This window comes from Pantherophis guttatus, chromosome 1, assembly GCF_059756535.1.
Source record: "Pantherophis guttatus breed Tessera chromosome 1, ASM5975653v1, whole genome shotgun sequence".
Classification (NCBI taxonomy): domain Eukaryota; kingdom Metazoa; phylum Chordata; class Lepidosauria; order Squamata; family Colubridae; genus Pantherophis; species Pantherophis guttatus.
This window is the reverse complement of record NC_142063.1, coordinates 326,291,789-326,316,881: the sequence shown is the minus strand read 5'-3', so window position 1 is coordinate 326,316,881 and position 25,093 is coordinate 326,291,789. Positions and strand designations below refer to the sequence as shown.

At 39.9% G+C, this 25,093-nt stretch overlaps 3 protein-coding genes across 5 annotated transcripts in view; 2 read left to right on the top strand and 1 right to left on the bottom strand.

Moving 5' to 3' along the window:
* The window catches only part of LOC117667546 (merlin-like), a 38,793-nt gene extending 34,420 nt beyond the window's left edge, over positions 1–4,373 (top strand). For both annotated transcript variants that reach the window (XM_034420984.2, XM_034420985.2), the window contains exons 17-18: positions 377–559; positions 1,439–4,373. In XM_034420984.2, the coding sequence (XP_034276875.1) occupies positions 377–559; positions 1,439–1,474 (219 nt within the window). In that variant the 3' untranslated portion in view covers positions 1,475–4,373. The remainder of the gene's footprint in view (positions 1–376; positions 560–1,438) is intronic.
* On the bottom strand, positions 3,642–16,117 carry SBDS (SBDS ribosome maturation factor). Its single transcript, XM_034420986.3, has 5 exons — positions 14,790–16,117; positions 11,259–11,388; positions 9,998–10,198; positions 8,012–8,176; positions 3,642–5,124 (listed from the first exon to the last, which is right to left on the bottom strand). Exons 1-5 carry the CDS (start codon positions 14,915–14,917, stop codon positions 4,996–4,998), a joined length of 753 nt encoding a protein of 250 aa, XP_034276877.1. The 5' UTR covers positions 14,918–16,117; the 3' UTR covers positions 3,642–4,995.
* Positions 16,118–16,129: 12 nt separating this feature from the next.
* Positions 16,130–25,093, top strand: part of TYW1 (tRNA-yW synthesizing protein 1 homolog) — a 29,490-nt gene continuing 20,526 nt past the window's right edge. The window contains exons 1-7 of one of the 2 annotated variants that reach the window (XM_034420987.3): positions 16,130–16,388; positions 17,849–17,988; positions 18,651–18,785; positions 20,113–20,214; positions 21,674–21,868; positions 23,130–23,405; positions 24,853–24,975. In XM_034420987.3, the coding sequence (XP_034276878.1) occupies positions 16,385–16,388; positions 17,849–17,988; positions 18,651–18,785; positions 20,113–20,214; positions 21,674–21,868; positions 23,130–23,405; positions 24,853–24,975 (975 nt within the window). In that variant the 5' untranslated portion in view covers positions 16,130–16,384. The remainder of the gene's footprint in view (positions 16,389–17,848; positions 17,989–18,650; positions 18,786–20,112; positions 20,215–21,673; positions 21,869–23,129; positions 23,406–24,852; positions 24,976–25,093) is intronic. The other variant, XM_034420989.3, reaches the window with a different exon arrangement.

Here is a 25,093-nt window from a genome sequence, read left to right as displayed (position 1 = left end):
CAGTTGTTTCTGTAGTTTATCACTATGAAGCTGTTTTAGAGATGCTTCAACCTGATTGTTTTTTTGAAGGTGACTCTCCAGAAGAAAAAAAAATCACATAGGATTCTTGTAGAGTCCTGACTTGATTTTATGTATTATCCAAGCCAATACAATATTCCTAATGTTAATCATGGACATTGCATAACACATATTCTACTTAAATCATTAAGACTTCTGGAAATAATAATTTGTGCATTTCACACAAAAGCACTTCATTCCTTCATAAAGGGGCAATTTTCAGACCAAGGGAGTTAAATTGGGGTTTTTTTTTGGTTTTCAGAATGTTTTGTGTTAGCATAAAATCTCAATTAATGGCTAATATACTGCTTTTTTTAAGGTTCCTGTTTGGATGAAAACCCTTGAAGCAGACCTATTTAATAATCTGCAACAGTCCTTTTCACCATCGTGCCTGCTAAACGTGATTGAGAATACCACGCCCAGTGCAGCAACAGAAAACTCTTTTCCAACCCAACCCCTGGTTATCAATAACATGGAAACAGGACACCGAAAGCACATTAAGGTACCTGGCTTTGAATTTCATTTTCTGTATTCCATATTGTACAATGTCCTATCTACCAATCTTTTCCTTGGATTATGTGTCTGTATCTTGATGAAGTATTTATACAACAGTTGGTTGTAGATTTAAGTTAGCCCACTGATTTGAGCTTCTGCTCTAGAAACCACACGGATGCTTTCGGATACTTGTGACTGGACACAATGTGCTGTTATTCCTTGTTGCTTATCTTCAATGTGCCATTGAATTTGGAAATACCATTCAGCTCCTGGGTTCAACTGACAGAGCTACTCCCTATCAGTCAGTCAGTCAGTCAATCTGTCTGTCTGTCATCTTTCTCTCACTAATTTCACATTCACCTCATCTGATGTTCTTTTTTTTCATTTAATGTCTTTTCCCAAAGAAAAATCCAAGAATAATCAGTACTTTCAAAATAAGTATTAAAGGGAAAAGGAAAGGAAAATACTGAGTCAATATGATAGCCATGCGATCAGAATTTTTAAGTCCCACAGTGAGATTTTTAATTTGATATATGGGGTTATCTCCTATCTCTGTGAGCTATTGAGTGAGGGGAGAGCACATAATTCCATGGAGGGGAAAGGAAGAGAGAGAGGGAGGTAGATTTGTTTCAACGCCTTCTTCAAATACCAATCATATGTGTCATATGTGAATGTTTGATCCATTATACAAATGTGATTTAGAAATGTGGTTTCTTCACTTCTTGGCTGTAGAAAGTGGTGAAAGATTCCATTTTATTCCTATTCTAATATCAATTTTGGACTGCTTCTTTATACAGTTGCCTTTTTTTAAAGACACATATCTTTTATTCTGTACTTTTAAAATGTTTCAATCCCTCTTTTTTATACTTTCTTTATGGCTTCTTAGGTCCAACAGCACAAAACAGATGTGATCTATATCTAAAGCAACAGAATGACCAGATATCCAACTCAAGTTATCCATCCAAAGATTTCTAGACTACTTTCATATTCTGGGAAAAAATGCTGCTGCTGCTTAAAGCATAAGAATGGAAATATTTCTTTTTCATTCCTAGGAAGTGGTGCTCATATAGGTAATACTAGCCAACCAGAGATCTAAATCTGTAAGTCTAATACACCTTGTTATTTAATACATTGTCTTGACAGTAACTGAACATTTCTATTGGGTTACCTGAAGATTTGTCAGGTCCATGTATGTTTGTAAGAAGAATCTTAAGAAATTCAAGCAGATCTATTCTAGTACGTTCCCAAAGTCAGCAATTCTATTAAGTTACTTGAGAGTTTTAGAACTGAGTTGTATATTCATTTATGAATTATGAACAACTTGCTGTTAAATTTCACTTTAAAAGCTATGGGATTGTATCACAATTTAAGTGGATTTTAAAGTCCTGTACATTTAGAATTTTTCATAAAAGTGGAAATGTAAATTTATGATTATGAATATTTTTATTTTTGTAAAGTGTTCTACAACTATTACTTTCTTGTTTTTCTATGATTAAAGGACAAAATTAATGCCCAAATCGGTTTATTAAAACAGAATCAGTGGGCATGCTATATATGTCCTTAAGCTAAACCTCGGTTGGACTTGTTCAGCTCTTTTGCTGAAAATAGAGCCTGATCCTATTCACACACTGTATTCACAAATGTAAACATATTTATTATTCTGGCACATAAAGAACTGCAGCCAGTTTTAATTACTACAACAGGAGTTTCTCCTGAGAACACAAATTTAGGACTGTGCTGTTATGTAACTTGTATCTCATCCTACCATGAATGAGGTTTTTTTTTTTTACAAAAATAAATACAGAAATAAGTAAAGGTAATAAGCTTATTTTAATGTCAGTATCTAAATAAAAAGTCTGTTTTATGTTTCTTAAAATTCAAAGCAACATAAATAAAAAAAAATTATTCTCTTTCTGTGAGAAATGAAACGGCAGGAATATAAGCCTAGAATGAATAAGGGTTAGAAATAGGTTTAGTTTCCCTTACAAGCTAGCCCAAAACAGAAGACTGCTGTTGAAGGTGTTCTTTAATTACTTGATTCCAGTTGATGTGTCAACTGGCTGTTCCCGATCACAGCTGGCTCATGTCCTTTTTCTCACAGCAGCCATGCTTTCTTGCAATATTGCGCACATACAAGCTTCAAATGGCTAGACAGAAAACCAGCCATTTGATATTCAACACAGCTGCCATTTCTACTATGGAAGTTTGTAGCGCCTGACCCAGGAGAATAAAGCCAACTTCTAAACAGAACGCATTTGGTACATGTCTTGTGAGCTGCCCCATTGAAATGGCACCTGGCCTATACTTTTTCAATTCATCCTCTGTTCCTAGGTTAGGTGAGAGGAGGGTTATCTTACTGGGAGCATATTAGCAGTTGTCAGGCAACCTTATATCATTTACCCCAATACTCAGAATTACAGCATTGTGGTTATCTGTGGTTATCTTTAGTGTCACTTTAAAAAAATAAGACAGCAGAAGTCAATTTCTGAATTATGGAGGTAATGTGGGAATAGTAACAGTGATGACACTGGAAAAAAGTTGATGCCTGGATGAGTTTTTTAAAAAGGAAAATATTAGTCCCTTTTGCTTAGTTTCTCATATTCTGCTTTAACAAAGTTAAAAGCCAGTTGCAGAACCGAGTTAGGTCCTACCACAAGGACTAAAACTGCTTTCATCAATCTGAAGACTCTCTGAATTGGTAGATAGCTTCTCCCAGCATTGATAACCTTGACCATGCTAGCTATTAAATTCTAGGTAATGCAGATACTTGGAAGGGCACTTGGGCTGGAAAAATGGACTAAAATATATGGATAAAGCAGTAAGGCCTCCTGAATTTGAGCCCATACTACCTGATGGGAAGCCAAAAAATTATGAGGTTCTGGAAGAGAACTCAATTCTTTGCTTCTCATCTTTAAGTAAGATAGGAGAAATACAACTCAAAGATGATCCTGCTACATAATGTCTTCCTTCTCCCTCACCATTTGCTAACATGTAGCGGAGTCATCAAGAAACATAACTTTACATATCCGTGCCACATAAGTGAGGCTATAGGAAATTAGAGTGCTTATTGCTAAAAAAAAAGTCTGGAAGAAGAGAAAGCAGTAAAGTTTATTCATATAAGGACAAACTTTGTGAGTAGAATACTTTGGAGTTCTTGTTAGTCATGTAGTTGAAAAATTAAATCAGAGACACAAAAACTACTAAGCTTTGTGGGCTGGAGATTAGGATAATAGCTGGAAGGTGCATAAAAAAAATAAGGAAAGGCATCGTGCAACCATCCTCAAACCTATGCTTTGGTATCTTCCTTGGCATATTATTGAGAGTTTACAGACTGTAATTGGTTTAAATTATTCATTAGAGAACTCATTTTAAAAATCTAAATTTCCAAACTGAAATTTGACATTCTATAATAGAAATTATTGTGATGTTGTACATCAGTGTTTATAATATATATCTTTAAAGTGTCTGAGGAGGTAAAAAGTGCAGCTTTCCTCAAAGAATCCTCTTATAATTTGCACTATGAATTCCAAGGATTGTAAGAAAGTGACAAATATCAGGCAATGCATGTTTTGTTCTTTTTGACAGCAGTCCTATTAGTTTACTCATAAGAAATCAAACTCACTTTAGAGTTTTGTGTTGACAATGAACTGTTCTTTTGGCTCATGCTTAAAAATATTAAATTAGTATAACAAATCATGCTAAAATATCACTGGAGCCAAACTAGTTCTTTTACTTGGATTTAAAGGTTGCCTACTTATAACAAATGTTTTCCAAATTAAGTTATTGTATTTTTTTTTTCCAAAATAAACTTTCTGAACAACTTTTGGTTTCAGTGTCAAGTCAGTATTTTTACAATTACGCCTGGAGTAAAGAATTGGATCAAACTCAATAAATTCCAAGACTGACTCTGGAAAGACAGCCATTAAACTCTTCTGATGGTCTGTAAACCACCAGAATTGAGCTATTCTATAATTAGGACAATACTATTATTGTGCAGTCACTTCATTCAAAGCAACCAATGGCTGTCTTATCTCATAGTTTACAAATCCTGCTGGTAAATCCAGACATTACTGTGCTTGTTTTGAGGGAAACCTGAGTTATTAACTCAGGATGCTAATTCTGCAGTCAATCCCTTCCTTGAAGCCTTTTGCTTTTAAGGAAAGGCATTTTGGCACTTAACATTAAATTGTCACTTTGCAGGTACACTCAAAACAATCAACATAGGAGTAAACTCTGTAAAGTCCCTTCGTTATCAGGTAAGCTAAGGGCTAAGTGGGTTTATTAGGTACCTTTAGTTGATACCAATCATCAAAGTTTGGGGAAGGAGCAGAGGGTAACTTTATAAACCCTCAAAATGGAAAAGAGCAAAGATCAATCCTCAATGAGGCAACTCTAGGATGCCTTTTAATACAGTCTTTGCGAAGCGACACCACAGGCACCCAATTATTCCAGGCGTTCATCACCTTCTTCCACATCTTTCAGGCTGAGAACTTCAAGGGTTCCTTTGCCTTTGGTTTCACACCTGATCAATTCATCGATCTCCCGGAAGCAGCCTGGATCCACAAGGCACACCTGCAACATTAGCACTGTATTAAGACTGGAAAGGCCATTTCTTACATAGAACTGCCCTGCTGAATAAGACCAAGGTGGACCCATCATCTTTCTTCCCAAAGTAACTTACAGGTAGTCCTTGACTTATGACAGCAATTGGGACTGGACTTTCTGTTGCTAAGTGATACGGTCATAAAGCTTGGTTGCATCGCTTGGCAATGATAATCCTTGCCATCCCAATTGCTGTCGTTCCCATGGTCATAAGGAAAGGGAACTTCCTTTAAGTAACCAAGTCACTGGGAAAACTGGCAGGAAGTTGCAAGTCCTAAGTGGCTTGCAAGTAGGTTGGTAGGCAGGTAAGTGGTTGCTGTCGAGTGGGGAAAGTCATGAGGAAAGCTTGGAGATGCTGCACAAAGGTGTGAGGGAAGTGCAGAGAGGGTGTGAGAAGGAGGCGTGGCAGAAATCAGGCAGGGGATGTGGGCGGGGAAGATTTATCCCAATGACTTGTGACTTTCCCTACCAGCTTTCCTATTGACTTTCTGGAAAAGCTGGTGTTCTGACCTTGGCTTCCCCAAAAAAGCACGAAGCAGAATCCTGGTCCCGACAAAACCCCTTTTATTAACGGAATGTGAATTCCTCTTATTCACATTCAGCAAAGGCCTCGCAACCAGTCTTTCAAAGGTGAACATATGACCACAGACCTTATCTAGCTTGGAAAGCTGCCATGTAAATATTTTCCAAACGCAGTGCTGTGCAAGGAAAGACTTGGCACAGAGTCTCTGAGATTCACAGACAGATCTTCACACTCCTGCACTGACTGACCGACCAAATTGTTTCCCACAAAAGCCCACTCCTCTTTTGCTCCTCTTTTATTTCCTATGGGAGGGGCCATTCATTGTCCACCTGTGGCCTTACTTCCAAGTCGACCCTTGTTCTTTAGTTGTTCCCTCCGTCTGGCAACTCTGCGCATGCGCACACTGGGAACAGGCTCCAGCTGTTCGTCTGCTTCACTGACTCCAAAGGCAGCTGATAGCTGGCATATGGCCCTGGCCCCCTCTGCGCCTCTGACACAGAGCCCTCATCAGAGCCTTCCCCAGACTCCAGGATTGGCCCATGTTCCTCCCCAACCTCCTCACTTTCAGAATCTGCTGCCAGTTCCACTGGCCACTGGCAGGCCACAACAGCTGGCAGAGAAGGTCACAAATGGCAATCATGCATTCATGGGGTGCTGCAACTGCTTGAAAGGGCAAGCCCAATGCTAAGCAGTCAGATTGCGATCACATGACTGCTGAGGTTCCGGAATGTTCAGACCGGTCCTTAAGGACCGGTCATAACCACCATTTGTTCAGCACTGTCATAACTTCAGAACAGTTGCTGAACAAATGGTCATAGTCAAGGAATACCTGTAGCTAGATGCTTGCAAGAACGAGGGTATAAAAATGATAGCCATCCCTCTATTCCTATTACCTCCCTGACCATCCCTCTGCTTTTACTCTCACTACTGTAGTTCGGTGATGTTTGGCTCTAATGGGGCAAAGCCATTTAACAATCTCCCTTTTCTATGGATATGCTAGATCTCCTCTTAAATCTTCTAAATCACTTGTATGATGATGTGATAGCAAGTTATACAAGTAGCCCTTGTTTAGCAACCATTTGCTGTTACAACACTGATGAAAAAGTAATTTTATGGCCAGTCCTTGCACGTATAAGAGCTGTGGTGGGCAGTGGTTAGAATGCAGTATATACTGCAAGCTTATACTGCAAGCTTATGCTGATTGCTGGCTGCTAGCAGTTTAACTCTCACCAGCTCAAGGTTGACTCAGCTTTCCATCCTTCTGAGGTCAGTAAAATAACGACCCAGATTGCTGGGGGCAATATGCTGACTCTGTAAAACGCTTAGAGAGGGCTGTAAAGCACTGTGAAGTGGTATATAAGTCTAAGAGCTATTGCTATAACATTTGCAGGTCTGTAAAGCAAAAGGAAGCTGCAGTAAGATCATAAGCACAGTTGCGGTTTTGCTTAGTGATTGCTCCACTCAACAACTAAATGGTTGCTGGTTCCATCTGTGGTCACTAAACAAGAACTACTTGCATATTATACAAATTTCCTTGTTTTGAATTTCTTGCTAGTTTCATGTCACTCCAAATTTTTGCAATGTGATAATTAGACCATCTCTCACTGTTTTCACCATTCCATGGTTAATTTCATAAAGCTGTTCTGCCCCCCACAAAAAAGTGTTATAATCCTGTGGGTATTCTGATTTGCCCCTTTTAGAGGTTTTACCAAGGTATTTTTTAAATGGAATGGAGAAAGAACATTAAATTGGACTGGAATATCTATATATTGCACTTCTACCCAACTACGTTAAAAACCCAGACTGCAATTCACTGAAAGTTGCCAAATTCTTTTGAATTAGAAGAAAAGTATTAGGGGGATGGAGTAAGGGGATGGTAAAGTATTATATAATCTGTTATGAATCTGGATTTTATTTTGTAGAAGTCACAGGGGGAGGGGTGGTGAGGGGGGGTTAGGGAGGAGGGGGGGGAAAAAGGGGGAAAATTTGTATTTGAAAAACTTTTTCAATAAAAAAAAAAGAAGAAAAGGGAAGTGCAGATGGTGTCACATTGAAATCTTTGCAGCATTCCTGTCTTTTGCTGATGTCTTAAATGCTCATATACCGAACTGCCTTACGGCTGCATATTTATCCCAATGCATTTTAAAACATCTTCTGCAAGAACTAGTGAGGTTTCCTTCATGAGCAATCATGAAAATAACTGCAGTGTAAAGTTCAGTCCTTATTTCTACCCTCCAACACATCGAGTATAAACCTTCTTGTATAAAAAAAAAGGGACAGTAATAGTTTTTTCCCCAAACAAAAAGACCAGGGAAAGGACACTGGGATGCTTACAATTTCCAGCTGTTCATCAAAATCCTCACTTTCGATTACTTTGATCAGTGGCTTCAACTTCTCTTTCAATCTCTTGCCTTCTTTCCGAGGGAGGATGAAGCGTAGCCTCATGTGTGCCCGCTCAATCTGCATCGTCTCCTTCAGCTGCTTGATGACTTCCAAAGCCTGCAGAGGAATCCAAACCAAAGCACTGATTTTTACATTGTTATCCTGCTCCCCTTGGGGAAAAAAACCTGGAAAAACATAGTCTCTTCACTTCTGATTTCATACTTTTAGCCATATATGACATTTGTTTGGCTGAGAATTGTTCTCCTGAGCATACTTTTTATATCCAAAACTAACCAGCAGGGCAATCTTCCATTCAGTCAAATGGAGCTGGTGAGAAGACCTCTTGCTTTTTCAGAAGTAAGAATTGCATTGCAAGCACGAGAAGTACAGCAGTACTTAATACAGCACCTAAGCATTGCTATAATTCATTCTACATGGGGTTGCCCTTTAAGATCATCCAGAAAGTTAAAGTGGTCCAAAATGCTGTGGTTTGCTTGTTTGCTTAACAACTGTGGTACAGCCACATTAGACGGTTGTTAGTGGAGCTCCACTGGTTACCAGTTTATTTCCAAGTGCAATTCAAACTGCTGGACATTCTCTATAAAGCTCTATACGGCCTGCAGCCTACATCTGCTCTTCTTAGATTCTGCCTAGTGAAAGCAGATGACCAGCTGAACATCCCCTCCAATTGTGAGATGGGAAGCATTCTTCCTTTGCACCAACCTGACTTGTGAGGCAAGAGTAGATTCTACTCTTATGTCCTTCTAAAAGCTAAGGAGAACTTGCCTTTTTAAAAAAGAAATATGGAGATCGAATTGTTGGTGGAATCATTGGTGCCAGAATATTACGGTATTTTATAGTACTTGGTCATGTTGTAGAATAATTTTAGATTATGCCTCCAAATGAGAGTCCACTTGGCCTTAATCCTTATTGTGAGACAGGCAAAACAAGTTGGAAATAGATAATGATCTTTCTTGCAATGATTTCAACTTTATGAAACTCTCTTCCCGTTGACACCCACTTACTATCTTGACAGCTGTATCTGACAAAGGATAGCAATACAGTTTTGATTTTTAGATGTTGCAGGACTGTTACTGTTTTCTGTGCAGTTTCTCCACTATACCCAAGTGGTTTTACTTTCTCATAAGTAAAGGCTTAGTTTGTATGATGGAAATTTTAATATTTTCCAGAATTAATATCTTCAGGATTTAAAAACGCTGAGTTCGAAAATATGCAGACATACAATGATTGGCACAGTACTGCGTTAAAAAGAGACATTGCAAGAAATTTTACAAAATGGAATGCACAATTAATGTTATCAATCTATGGATTTAAGCATCCTTCAGGAATCTGCAGAAGAGAAAAAGAAGCAACTTTAAAAAAAAACAAACATCTTGCCTGTTTATTTGGTGACAAGTCAACTCAAGCCAGATGATCAGGTACCGTGTTTTCCCGAAAATAAGACCCTGTTTTATATTTTTTTGAACCCTGAAATAAGCACTTGGCCTTATTGCCATGTGCTCAAAAGCCCGGTTGGGCTTATTATCAGGGGATGTCTTATTTTGGGGGAAACAGGGTATTTCCTGTTACTTCAAATTAGTACAGGTAGCCCTCAACGTATGATTGCAATTGGGACTGGATTTCAGGGCATAAGTCATCATGGTCCTAAAATCATGTACCCATCTAACCTGGTGTCAAGTGCTTGAAATGTGATTGCATGACCATGTATTGAGTGTGGGGCACATTTTATGATGGCCAGAAGTATTTTAGAGGCAGTAAAACACCCATTCCAAACATGTCCTAATTTTCAACTATTGTTTGAACTGCCATTAAGTGACTAATCATAAGTTGAGAACTACCTGTAAAGAGAAAAACTACAGTGTCTCCTCATGCTTAGAATTTGTAGGCACAAAGTGGCCTCCTTCGGAGATTATCTACCTGCTGCTTGGTACTTTTCCCAGGCTTGACTGAATAATGTATATCCTTCATAGCTCTTTCAATAAGGATGACTGTGTAGGGTCTCTTGGTTTCTGGATTGACACATTTGTCTGCAACAATGGTTGCAATGTCACGAAACATCTGCTCCAGCTGAGTGTGGCGTTCTTTATCAGAGACCTGCAATTCCCCTTTGGTTAGGATCTGAAACGAAGAAAAGTTTATTAGGACTCGGCTTTTCCAAATTCAGAAGATGTTTTATGCATTGTCATCAGAATTCTGATTCAGCTTTCTAGACTGTTTATAAACCTTAGAAGAACGGCTGTCCTAAAGAATCTCTGCAAATTACAAAGTAGAAATACTGAGTTCTTCATATTAAGTTTCACCCTTGGTTATTACATGGAGATGTCTGTATAGTTTTGGGAGCAGTAATACAGACTGTCTTGGGCCAGTCACTTTCTTTCAGCCCTATGAAGGAGGCAATGGCAAACCACTTTTGAAAAGCCTTGTCAAGAAAACTGCAGGAGCTTTTCCAGGTTTGTCATTCTTTCAGGATTTTGTCTTCCCAGCCTACTGTACAATCTGAAACCTCCTAATACTCTCCCATCCAAGTACTAAGCAGCATTTGCCCTGTTAACGTTTGGCAATGATTCAAGGCTGAGTAAGCACTGCTATTAAGAATAAATGTAAAATGAGCATTGACTGTTAACCATAAGAGCTGCTTTGCAGATGGGAGGCAAACAAATTAATTAATAATAATATCAACAAGGCTATGGAAGACCGAATCTTTAAATCAGAGCATAAACTGCATAATATTTTAACCTTCTCATAGAACAAGCAATATGGGATGAAGCCATGAAAGAAATGTTTTTTTTGCTTGAGTTCAATTTCTGAAATATTTAAAAAAGGGTCAGTGTACTATAGCATTGGACTAGAACCTTTTAAAGGGCACCAGGGACTGGTTCTGTAGAGAAAGGTTTTCCACGGACCAGAGGGGGCATTGTTTTATGTGCTGCCTGCATTCCACAGATGGAGCTTCGCTTGTTTCTGTGGCCCAGTTGCTGGCATGTTGCGGCCCAGTGCTGGTCCACAGACCAGGGGTTGGGGACCCCTACCCTGAACACTGATCCAAGGCTGACCTAAACACATAAAGGGATTATACTTCTACTATCTATTTTTTCTGATATATTGTTTGAATTGCCTTTAAAAAGTTGAAGATAAAATTAGACAAAAAACATTACTTTCGCACAATTTCAATACCTACTGTTTTGCAGATTTCCGTCTGATCATCTGTGCCAAAAGCTTTGACAAGGTCTTCCTTCTTTGCCACTTGACCTTTGGAGACATTCACAAACACTGAATGTGTCTGCAATACTTCATCAAGGTCCTTTTCACTAGAAAATTAATTTTACTTGTTAAGCAAAATTCTAAATCATGCATGCAAACAACCAAAATATTTAGATAAGTCTTGTTTAACCTATATTGATTACTGCTCTTTAAAACTACCTTTGATTCTATTATAATGGCAGGGGAATCAAATTAAACTGCTACATTCCATAAGCAGGATACTGTAGTGAATAATTGCAGAGTTCTATCTCAAGTGGCAATGACATATTGTCAAGCAACAGTTGTAATCAGCTAAAAATATTAGTTAAAGAAAGCAATACTAGTCCAAAGGCTAAGTCCTATCTGCTATTTACCAGTAAACAGGTAGCCATCCTGAGCTGAGCCATATTAACTCAGTAATTACTTAGTGGGGTTGTGCCTCCATTGAAAGAGATGATTGTAATTTGCAGCTCCTGTTCAAGCAGCAGGTTGAAGATATGGTTTTAGTAGCTTCACCCAAATTTGGTTAAGTGCTGCAGCTTCAACACTACTTAAACCAAGATGCCCTGAAGGCAGTATCTCATGTACTGATCGTTGGGCTATGTGGGAATGAATTCAAAGTTACATGTTGTGAGACTACCTTGTCAGTATACCATTCTGTACTGGTTGCTAGTTTCCATTTTAACCACTGCATTCTAACCACTGAGCTGCAGTGGTGCAGTGGTTAGAATGCAATATTGCAGACTAACCCTGCCGACTGCCGGCAGTTTGATCCTGATTGGCTCAAGGTTGACTCAGCCTTTCATCCTTCATGGTAAGTAAAACGAGGATCCAAATTGTTGGGGACAATATGGTGACTCTGTAAACTGTTTAGAGAGGGCTGTAAAGCACTGTGAATGGGTATATAAGTCTAAGTCCAGACCTAATTCAAAATGTTGATTATTTCCTTCAAAGCCATATGTCTTTTCAAAACCAAATCTACCCATTAAGTTTTCCAAAGAGGACCTCTTGAAAATTCTTGCCCTGGAAGAAGTGTAGAGGGACGGGCTAGATGTTACAAGGCAATAAATACATTGCACAGATTTATATTTTTTGGTTTGCAATGCAAACAGGGGAATAGAAACCTACATTATTTAAACAAAAGTTTACATTATTCTTTACTTGGGAGTGAGTTCTATGTCATAAAATTCTTTATCATAACTGTGAGAAGGATGACAATTTTGAAAAGGGTACATTCACATAACTAAGGCAAATTATTTAAAGAGTTGCGTATTGTATAAAACTAGAACAAAACATGGTTAAGACAAAGCACCTTCATCATATTTTGTTCCCTATGTTAATCATTTATTTACTTTGTCCTGCATTCCATCCAGCTTTGAAAGAAGCTACTTTGAAATTGTCATTTTTCCCAGTTTCTAGCACATATATGGGGATGTGGGTAAAACATGGGGCAGTTCCAGCTGCTTTGTTCTCTCACGCTCATGGTACATGTGACTGTGTGGTGAAACAAGATCAGAAAGGAAGTGCAGAAGGCTTAAATTTGCCTATACCTTTTGCAGTGGCTCAGTAGTGTTTTATTCTTTATTTTTATAACACAATTAAATGAGCAGGATATTTTCACCACTTACTAATAAACAGGAGGCAGTGTATGAACACTTTCTTGTTTGCTGGCAAGTTGTAAAACTCCCAAGAATACATATAATAAATTCTGCCCGTTTTCAGCTGAAGGGAGGTTCATGAAACTTCTCTATTGAGCTAATGATATGTAACAACTTGTCTCTCTAGTCTGAGAGCTCAAAATAAGGAAGGTTTATGTGACTGCTTAGTGACTGAAATCTGTTCTGAAAGATGACTCCATTTACTGTAACTGGGGCAGCCCTTGGTCAGTGCCAAAAGAAATAGGATATCAATTTATCTCAAGCTTTAGAAGCATTTTTTTCATGTCACTGATGGGCAGCTATATAAATTGAAATAATACTTAACATTCATTTTATTCTATACTATGTATAGTGTGTATACACACACACATATATACATATATACCATGTTTCCCTGTCTTATATTTTTTTGAACCCTGAAATAAGCGCTTGGCCTTATTGCCATGCGCTCAAAAGCCCAATTGGGCTTATTATCAGGGGATGTATAGTACATTCTATACTAAGCCCTTCTGATCTATTTCCTTATTCTTTATCATACTACTCTGTGTTAATGTTGTTCCAGGAACTGCAGTTAGCAGACACTACTTAAATAAATAAGATGAATACGATCAACCCAGGGATCTCTCCGTGATATCTAAGTGCCTGGAGACGGTACAGGTCTGGATGGGTAGCAACAGGCTCAGACTCAACCCCTCCAAGACTGAGTGGCTGTGGCTGTGGCTACCGGCATCTCGTGATCTAGTATCCCCATCACTTTGGATGGGGAGGGAGTTGCTTACTCCCTTCGAAAGGGTTCGTAATCTTGGCGTCCTCCTTGACTCATGGCTGTCCTTAGTGGATCATCTGACAGCCGTGACAAGGGGGGGCTGGTGCGCTGGTTACACCCTTTCCTAAACAGGGATGCCCTCTGCACAGTCACTCATGCTCTCATCATTTCTCGGTTGGATTACTGCAATTCCCTCTACATGGGGCTGCCCTTGGGGTGCACCCGGAGGCTCCATCTGGTCCAGAATGCGGCCGCACAGGTTGTTACGGGAGCTTCCCGCTACTCTCATGTAACACCTCTCCTGCGTGAGCTGCACTGGCTGCCAGTGGCCCTTCGGATCCGCTTCAAGGTGCTGGTACTTACCTATAAAGCCCTTCATGGCATGGGCCCGGGGTACTTGCAGGACCATCTCCTACCGGCCTCCCACCGCCCAGTGCGCTCACATAGGACTGCCCTCCTTTGGGTGCCGTCGGCCAGACAATGTCCCCTGGATGAGGGCGTTCTCTGTGGCCACACCGACCCTCTGGAATGTGTTACCCACCGGGCTCCGGATGGCCCCTGACCTCCGCACTTTCCGCGCCGAGCTGAAGACATGGCTTTTTCAGCAAATTCCCTGATCTGCCGCGAGGTTTTTTAATTGTCTGGGGTTTTTAATTGACTAATTTTAGCACTTAAGATTGTTGTGTTGTTTTTATTTTGTGAGCCGCCCCGAGTCCTACGGGAGAAGGGTGGCATATAAATTTGAAAAATAAATAAATAAATACGGAAGTGTAAATACTGTAGTTGATTTATAACAGAAACGTGGTTAGAGTTTAAGCCCTGCAATTTGCACATGCTTAAAAGTAAATATTTTTAGCCAAGCTGCTAATTTAGAGGAGTTGCAAAATTTGGGGGGGGGGGAAGGAACCAACCCTGGATTTATTGACTGATTATTTATTTAGGCTAGTCTCGCACTGTGTAAACGAGGGAGCTCTGGCTTTGTCAAATGTCAGCGGACAAGACGGGAGTTTGCCGTTCCTCTCCCTGCGGCCCCAGCCCCACTCACGCGCCGCTCCGCCAGCCCATGACTTTGTTCCGATAACAGGCAATCTCAAAACGCTTCCCCGCCCGCCGGATCCGCACGACGGCCACATTGGTCAGGCGAATCTGGTTGGTCGGCGTGAAGATCGCCATGACGCTCCAAGTATCGGCCGCCGCTGGACAGGATAGAAGCCAACAGCTGAATCTCTGCCGCAAGCTCCGTTGTGACGACACACGTGACCAAAATCTCGCGAGAACCGGCTCTCCAAAAGTCCGTCCTTAACTCAGTCGGGTGGGAAACCAATCCCGAGGAATAATGATTCCTCGTTGAAAAGTGTCCTCTCTGGGCTTACCAAGAGGGACCGCACAAAAAAACCGAGGTTTACAAATCTGACTCCTTTTTTGCGGAGGTTTGATCAAAAAATGCAAGTAGCACAGATTGTTTTTAGTTTTTTTTAACAAAAAACACACAAACCCCCCCCCCAAAATAAATAGCCAGCACCGTTGCTTGGGAAGAATTGTCTTCAAATCCTTGAACTGATGATCTTGGACTTGTCGCTGTGCGCATTTATATAATAGTGTTTAAACATAGTTTTGTTTAAATTGTGCCGGGTCTCAGTCGGTCACCGGGACTAGAGGTTTAGTTTTCTTGCCAGAGGCCCACACTCTGCTATAGAGAAATTCCCTGAGGAGGGGCTCCAGCGTGAGTCCGAAAGCTTGGAAAACTAAACCTCTGGTCCGGGTGATCGACCCAGATCGGATCCTGCAACATTATCCTGGGGAAACGTATATTCACCTTCATTCGAGTTTAAATTGTTTCAATGTACTAGCCAGTTGCGGTTTGTTCATAAACCCCCCCCCCCAGACCCAGAAGGCTATAGAATAGAATAAAATAGAAGGGAATGGAATGGAAATAGGAATGGAATGGAATGGAATGGAATAGAATAGAATAGAATAGAATAGAATAGAATAGAATAGAATAGAATAGAATAGAATAAGGAAGAGGAAGAGGAAGAGGAAGAGGAAGAGGAATAGAAAGGGAATAGAAATAGAATTAGGAATAGGAATAGAATAGGAATAGGATAGAATAGAATAGAATAGAATAGAAGAGGAAGAAGAGGAATAGAAAGGGAATAGAAAAGAATAGGAATAGAATTAGGAATAGAATAGAATAAAATAGAATAGAATTCTTTAAAACCATCCATGGCTCAATGTCTCCCCCTCCCCCCCCCATTCCAACGTGAAGCATTTAGGATCCGTGTTATTTTTAAATGCATGGATTTTCGAATCTCCTCTCAAACTCTCCGATACACTCGATTCTGGAAGCGGAAGATGCTTCTTTATTTCTTGATTAAAAACACGCACGCTTCGGAGGGAGAGAATTTTGCAGCGATCACCGATGCTGGAGGAGGAGGGGGGACTTTCTTTTCAGCCACTGAGAGGTTAATGTCCTCTTCCCAGCATGCCGGGGGTGGAAGGGTGCAAAATGGCTGCGCCTGGGAGCTCGTGGGGCGAGTGATGGGGCTGCTTGGGAATAACCCCCCCCTCCCGAAGCGATCCCGAGAGAACCAGAAAAACATTGTTCGGTAGGATCGGGAATTGCTGCTTGGAAGGGAAGACATGGGTAAGTCCTCGGAGGCGAAAAAAACTTCCTTAATTGTGAAGGGAGCCTTATTGGGCTTAGATGCGGTTTATTCTCCAGAAAGCATGCAAAGGTTTTTGACAAGCGACGGATCCTTAAACCTTTAGCGTATTTTATTCACACGGAAGTCCTGGAGCGCGCTGAAGATTCAGGATCTAAAAAGCCACGAGTTTCTATCATTTCCATAGAAAATGAACACGGTTTACTTGGAAGTCTGGTTGGGCAAGGGCCGCGGTGGAAAGTTTCCTGTGAAAATAAATAGGACGATTTTGCAAGGTTTACTTAAACATTGCGTGAAATTTAAGAAAACGTACTTGTGACATTTTCGCACAAGTATTCACTCGTGACCTTGCACTCCCCCTGTCAAAATGTATTGACTCTTCCTTAATTAGGAAATATTAATTTATAAAAATTATATTTTTCTTATTCCTGTAATGGCTCTGGATGGCTTACAAAAGTACAGTAAAAATAATAGTACAAGCGTAACTAAAAATATAAAACACAAGAAAACCCAACAGTATGGTCAAACCTAAGTACATTATGACAGAGCTCTAGTGGCACTTTATTTCATATTTATTTATTCAATTTATATGGCTGCTTATCTCAAATATATAAAAATATTATAATAAACCAATCAGCACAGCATGGATCCTATCCCCCTAAAAGCTGTTGATGTCAAATATCTAGCAGGGCCCACAATGGATGCTCTACTGATAATTACTTAGGAAACAAAAATGAAAAACTCAAGCGGCAGTATGATTGAAGCCCCAATCTTTTGTATGTGCATTTGACATCAGTACACATATAAAAATAGTATGGTTTTGACAAAGCTGCAATCATCGTGCTTCTTTTTGATCTCACTGAGGATATGACTTACAGATGATACCAGATGATGGAAAAATATCTGGGTATAGTAATTGATTGCAAATGGAATATGAGCAAGCAACTTGAGGTTGCTGACATGGAGGCACATGCAATTTTAGGACTGCATCAACAGAAACTGAATTTCTAAATCATATTAAATAATTGTTCCATTCTTTTCTGCTATGGTCAGATCATTGCTCTAAAATACTGTAAAAGGCTGTGTAAAAGGATACCCAAAGTGGGTATCACACTTTGAGAAGGATTCAGAGAACTTTGAGCAGGTTCAGAGAAAGTCAAGAAAAATGACCAGGAGACTAGAAATTAAGTCCTGTAAAGAAAGGTTGAAGGAATGGCAATTGATGTTTTAGTAACATGTATCTGAGATACTTTAATTTTGGCTCCTGAGTTGAACAGCTTGTTGGATTTGATGTCCCTGCCAAGCAATACAGTTCTAAGATTGTTACAATGATTCTGCCACTTTTAATTTGGTCTGACGCATGTTTACCAGAGAGCAAATTTCCATTAATCCTGATATCTGGCTTTTATAAACAATAGCATTTTATTCTGTTGTGTTTCAGATACTCCTGCAGAAACCTGGGACAATCTCCATGCTCACTTAACTTTCCTTTGGCTGAACCGATTTTACCTCTATTCATGTGCAGCTTTTGGAATCAGCCTTTGGTTTTGCTTCCAGTTCCTCAACAAAGCCAAAGAGCAGGTAATTTTATTCTCATTGTGTCTAATATTTTTAATTCTGGTAACTTCAACCTTGATGGAAAGACGATGGAATCTCTGTGGTTGTGGCCTCCTGAGTGCTCAAGCAGTTGAGAGATTAAGAAACATTCAGTAGCAAAAAATCCAGAAAGTATTTGCATCCCAAAGGGGGCAAATTCTTCCCATCAAAAATGTACTACTATCTTCTGCAGGTTTATTCAGAAATTAAACTCTTTGAGGCAAACTACACAAGTATACAGTAGTTGTAGTTTATTGTTTTTTTTCTCTCCAGGGAATGAAATCTATTTATAGAATAGTATATATATATGGTAAATTATCTGGTACATAGAATATCTGGAATGACATGATTTTGGCAAACAGAGAGCCAGGATTAGGGTAAAATACAAATGTTATGAGGATGTTCAGTAATGACAAATTGATATGTTATCCTCTCAGTATTATTGGATGATATTTCTTGCCCGGCTATTTAATTTCTCTTGTTCAGGTACAGGATGTATTCCTCTGAAAGAGAAAACTTTCTTAGATAATGCTTTCTAACTTGTACATCAACTGCGTTGAGGGGTAAAGTGACTATTTAATGGCATCAGGAAAAAAAGAGACTAAGTATATTTCTGGGCCTCTGTTGTTTAAATATTTCCTTTGTAGAACAAAAACCGCCTTGCAGAATTAAACCTTCCTAAAATCCCAGCTGCTGAAAAAGAACAGCAGGATCCAAGCCTTGGCAAAGTCCATGTAGCCGGAGTGAAGGTATTCTATGGTTCCCAGACTGGAACAGCAAAGGTAAATAGTTCATTAATCCAGCAAGAGATGAATTAATTTATCTTGCAACCATATCTTTTTTTCTCCTTTCGTTGAATAGAGGTAATTGACCATTTTCAGGAGAAAAAAAGCATACTCAGATATGTTTTTGGCTAATTCCTATCTCCAGAGCTTGGCCCTTTTTTATCCTAATTTGAGAGCTGAAAATCTGTTACTTATAAAGAAATAATTTGAATATGAGATTGTTTTGGGGTGCAGTAAAGTGGTAGTAATAGTGGAGAAAAGACAAGAAAGGAAATTTAAGTCCAATGTTTCCTTAAGTGGTGAGTAGTTATACTCAACAACTGGATCAAAATGAAAAGTTTCTTGGCTGCTACAACCAATGCTTGAAATTACAAGTGTCATGTAGCATTTCCAGTATTAGATTTGCAGTACAGAGATTACAGTTCAAATCCTCATTCAACACTGTCCAAATAATTTTCAGCTAATAACTCTTTTTTCATCCAAGCTCACTGGGATTTTAATTGAGGAATAAAGTACCCTTTTGGGCATATGTAGCAGTTGTCCTGTATCAGACCACAGAACAGTATCCTGAACTATTCAGCAAACCAACATGGTGGTGCACAGAGTTTTCAGGGTCCTATTGGAGAGCCACATTTCTGTCTCTTTCTAGCAAGAATAAGAGGAAAAGGGCCACAGTATAAGATTGATAAGCAAAGTGTGTGTGGCTGATCATAGATAGCATGGAGAGTAATGGAATTTTAGGATTGTGGAGAGAGTTGTGTTTTCTTTTCATTGTGGTAAGCCTATTTTTAGAGGGTACACTGTAATCTTAGAATTTTTCCATTTGAAAGACATTATTGTTGATTTTTGATAAGGAATTACGCCCAAAGATTTGAGAGGTTGCGTGTGGCAGGTTGCCCATCTCTGCTTTTGTGAGCTCCCCCTCCAAGTCCTTCCGAGTCCAGTTCAGAGTGGAGATTTTTCCTTCCAGTTTAGATACATTAATGTTTATGTATGGGCATCTTCAATCACAAGAGCTGCTGGAGTCCACCCATTTCAGTGCTTTCCCACTGTCAAATACTGGAAGCAGCCTCTAAGGTTTTGGTCTTCTTGGTTTTCTCCTGATGTCTGCAGTTCTTAAATAGTGGTGGGGATTATGTGTGAGACCAAGCTGCTGTTTCAGTGCTAAACCCTGAAATCTCCCTGCTTTGCACCCAAGAACCTCTTTAAAAAATTGCAAGAGATAAGACTGAAGCAATTTCTCCTTCATAGATCAATCAATGAATCACCTAGTGTGGCTTTTTTGTATGAAACAGATCTTCACTGTTTTTTTCTTTGTCTCTAGCGGTTTGCACTGGTACTTACTGAAGCTGTTGCCTCCATTAATTTGCCAGCAGAAATTATTGACATGCAAGATTATGATCCAGATGACTCTCTCATAGATGAGGTTTGTACTTCATCTCTTCTAGCCAGAATGACATCTATGGGTCCTCATGGTTTGATGGCTCCTGCTTTAAGAGCAAGTAAAAACTGTGGCCAGGAGAGCTGTGGGTGGTGCATCACCTGAGGCCTTGCTCGGAACTGAATGAACTGAGGATGGTTGTTTATGCCTTTATTATCTTTTTGTTTTGTTTTGTCTTCAGGTCAATTTTGACTCCTGGCAATTGCCTAGACAAATCCATGCAGTTTTCTTGGCAATTTTTTCAGAAATGGTTTCCATTGCTTTCTTCTTAGGGTTGAAAAAAAAAATGACCAGCCCAAAGTCATCCCACTGAATTTGTGCCTAAGGTAGAATTAGAATTCTGAATCCCTTCATTTTTAGCACAGTGCCTTAAACAAACTGAGCCTCTCTATTAGATTACTGCAATTTGATCTATGGGAGGCTGCCTTGAAACCACACCAAAATTTCATGTGATCCAGAAGGCATTGGTATACATACTCAGTTACATTATTGGTATATTATACCTCTGCTTCGGGAGCTGTACCATTACCAGTAGATTTCCAAATGCAATTTAAAGTGCTAGTCACTAAAGCCATATATGACTCTGAGCTTGGGGACTGTTTTACCATATTAGTTTCTGTCCATACTACCTAGACATCAAGGGAAGCTTGTTAAGAATCCATATCTCCCAAGAAGTATTGTGGTGGGCAATAGTGACATTTTCTATAGCAGTACCCTACCTTTGGTATAACATGGCCCTGAAACAGCAATTACCTCCAGCCTTATGGTCTTCCATATACAGGAGAAAAAATAGCTCTTCTAGAGGAACTTTTTGATTAACTATATACAGTAGAGCCATTTTCCATAGTTCTATAAATGTAGCCTTTTATCTCTAGCTGTTGTTTTAATTTTATTCTAAACCTATATTCTGTTTTTACTATGTAAATTTTGTAAATTGCCTAAAGTATGGTTGATTTCAGATGGACAGATTAGACAGAGACAGATGACAGAATCAATGTCCTAATGGTTAACAGCAATAACAAAATAACATTTTAATTGTTTGAATATATCCTCAAGTAAGTATCAACTCTTAGTGACCTGATAGACCTTCTCCAGAATGGTCTATCTTCCATCAAAAGAGAATAATATTCCAAATAGTGAAGTTATTTAGGAGAATTTGAGGAGAAAAAGGCTACAAAACGTCTTCTTTGCATGAAAAATGTCATACTAATAATATATCGAACAGTTAATAGTTTCATATCCTTTAGTGGCATGCAGAATCTGAGAAGGAATGAGTGAGAAGAATTCCTTTCATCTGATGTTAGAGCCAAGCTCTTCAAAGATGAGATACTTTGAATGAAATTTTGGCATTTCTTTTTTTTTTTTACTATGAATAGTAAAGAACTGTGGTTGATTTAAATGTTATGATAGACAAAAAAAAAACTGTTTTCCTTTAACTGTTCAGATAAGCAGCCAGAATATCTGCATGTTCTTAGTTGCCACTTACACTGACGGCAAACCAACAGAAAATGCTGCATGGTTCTGCAAGTGGCTGGAAGAGGCGGCCAATGACTTCAGAGTTGGCAAGGCATACCTGAAGGGCTTGCGATACGCTGTCTTCGGTTTGGGAAATTCAGTGTATGCTGACCACTTCAACACTGTGAGTATGGCTTTCCCTTTTTTAAAAAAAAACAACAACACATCTGTGCATGTTATGATACAGTTTTTTCTCAAGTTACGACCACTGTGGAGCTCAAAATTGTAGTTGTCATTGTGGTCATAAGTCAAAACACTATAGGACTATAGTGTCAATTTTACAACCATTTCTACAATGGTTGTAAAGCAAATCAGGTGATATTTCAGTATCTTCTCCTTTTCAACAAGTGACAAATATAAAAAATTATATGGAGTCAGAGGAAAGCCATGAAATATAATAGTGGAGCATGAACATTATTTTCACTTTAAAGAACATGTGGTGAAATTACAGGTTAGAAGGATAGCTGAAAAAAAAAGTTATGTAGCCAGAAGAGTATTTTTTCACTACTTTGTCACTCTGACTATGAGATATCCAGTAGTGACTGTCTTAGATCAGGGGTGTCAAGCTCAATTTCATTGAGGGCCGCATCAGGGTTGTGTTTGACCTCGTGTGGGCCGGGTGTGTGTGGCCAGAGTGTGTGTGGCCAGCTTGATGTCACTCATGTTGGGGCACCTGTGGTGGCCCAAGGGCTCTGTCAGCGAAAACGGGCTCCCGAGCTCCATTTTCGGCTGCAACGGCCTACTGCAAGCCTCTGCCGGTGAAAACGGAGCTGGGGGAGGGGCTGTGCGTGGCCCTCAAAAACTCCATTTTCAGCTGGCCTGGCCGCCTGAAACCCTCTGCTAACAAAAATGGAGCTTGGGGGATCTGCGCATAGCCCTTGCGAGCTCCATTTTCGGCTGGCCTGGCCTCCTGCAACCCTCTGCCAGGGAAAATGGAGCTCAGGAGGGACACACACGGCCCTCCCGAGCTCCGTTTTCTCTGGCAGAGGCACCACGGCCTGGTCCTTTGCTGTTTTTAGGGTAGCCTGGCGGGCCACATCTAAGCATCAGGCAGGCTGGATCCAGCCCCTGGGCCTTGAGTTTGACACCCCTGTCTTAGATGTTGGATTAGTGGCATCTTTACATTTGACAGATAGAAAAATGTGTGTATTCTGTTTGATTCTCTAGTTACTTCCTCTAATACTTCTCCCGAGTCTGCTATTTAATATGGTGGCTCTTCTTGTGGGTTTAGAGACAAAAGGGGTGATGGAAGTGATACAGGAAGAAGGAAGGAGGTGGGACAGATTCCTCTGAATTTGAAGCTTTCCAAATATGCCCATTATGATTAGCATCTCTTGCCTTTTATGACCCAAACATTGCCTCTCTGCCTCTTGTTTTCCCTACAGGTGAGCAGGAACGTTGACAAGTGGCTATGGATGCTGGGTGCTCGACGCATTCTGTCATGCGCTCGAGGGGATGGCAATGTGGTGAAAAGCCAACATGGAAGCATTGAGGCTGATTTTGAGGTTTGGAAGGTCAAGTTGCTCACGAGGCTTCAAGCTCTTGCCAAAGGGGAACAGAAGGCCTGTAGTGGGAAATGCAAAAAAGGGCCATGTAGATCCAAATCAAAAGTGAGCCAAGAAGCAAAAGAACAAGAGACCTCAAATCATGTGGAGAAAGACGTAAGTGGAGAGGACTGATAGAACTCTATGATTTTGACTCTGTTGCTGCTTTTATGTGATGAACCTCATATCTATCTATATGTATTACAGAACAAACTAGGATCTTTTTTTACCCTTCTTTTGGGCAGCACAATGGTTCCATAAGTGTGAGAATTTTCTCCATCTTTTTTTTTGCTATTCACGCTTCCTCCATTTCCTTTGTGCTCCAGTATTTATCTTCTTCGTTCACTTGTTCCAGTGAACAAGTTTCTTATTTTTTCCTCTTTTTTACTGCAGTAGAATCAAACTTCCCAAAAAACGGATTATTTAGGTGCTGATTCCAATCCTGCTCAATACCAGGAATCCTGCTTAAAGAGTCTCTAACACACATGTGTCAAACTTAATCGTCTCATGTGACATATCACAACATTTTTTTGCCTTTACGGAGCAGGGGTGGGCTTGGCTTGTGTGTGATGCATCTGGCCCACGGACTGCCAGCTTGACACCCCTGCTCTAACAGATATCTGATGTTCTTCATACTCATTTTACCATCCTTCAGTCTCTCTCCATGCCTTTGTTCCTATCCCACAATTTCTTTTACTCTCTAATGTTTTTCCTGCCAGTCAAACTGATAGTTTGCTTCACTCAAGAAATTGTTCGGTAGTGGGAACCTTCGTAAATGCTTCATTGTAGCTGGGTTTACTACATGCTATACACTTTGCATGCTAAATCAGAGTTGGTTGGGCTCGTATCAGTGGTGAAATCCATTTTTTTGTACTACCGGTTCTATGGGCATGGCTTGATGGGCATGGCTGGGGAAGGATACTGCAAAATCTCCATTCCCACCCCACTTCAGGGGAAGGATACTGCAAAATCTCCATTCCCACCCCACTCCAGGGGAAGGATACTGCAAAATCCCCATTCCCTCCCCACTCCTGGGGGAAGGATATTGTGAAATCTCCATTCCCACCCCACTCTGGGGCTAGTCAGAGGTGGTATTTGCTGGTTCTCCGAACTACTCAAAATTTCCGCTATCGGTTCTCCGAACTGCTCAAAATTTCCACTACCAGTTCTCCAGAACCTGTCAGAACCTGCTGAATTTCACCCCTGGCTCCTGTTCATACTAAGACAGAAATCATTGTATAGCAACCATTATGATTGATTCATATAGTTTTCTAATCCAAAAATCAGACAAACCACATTATACCTTAGAGATCCTTCAAGATTTATTTTAAATTTTCTGAGTTTTATGACCCATGGAACAGGTAGATTTTGAATTTGTCTCCTCCAGGCCTATGTCTTTATGAGTTGTATTATACTGGTTGTTGCTAGACAGACTTCTGACCACTTTCTGGGGAAGGCATCAAAGAGTGTCAGTGCTGGACATAAGGACAACTCAGTTGATAACTCATTAACTAGAGAATGGAAACATGGCTTGTGCTTTCTCTTTCCTTGTTTTGCATGTCAGGAGGAGGATTTCTTTGAAACCACAAGCGAGGAGGAATCTGATATAGAGAATGGTAGAGGTGCAGATCAGGTTGTGGATGTTGAAGATTTGGGCAAAGTGATGGGCCAAATGAAGAAATCTCAGGTAAGGAGAATTTTGCCCTTGATCCAAATACCTTTCTGTTTGCACATGTATTTCTTGACTTTTGACCATTCAGTCCCCCATTCAAAGTTACAACAGCATTGAATGCATAATGGTTATG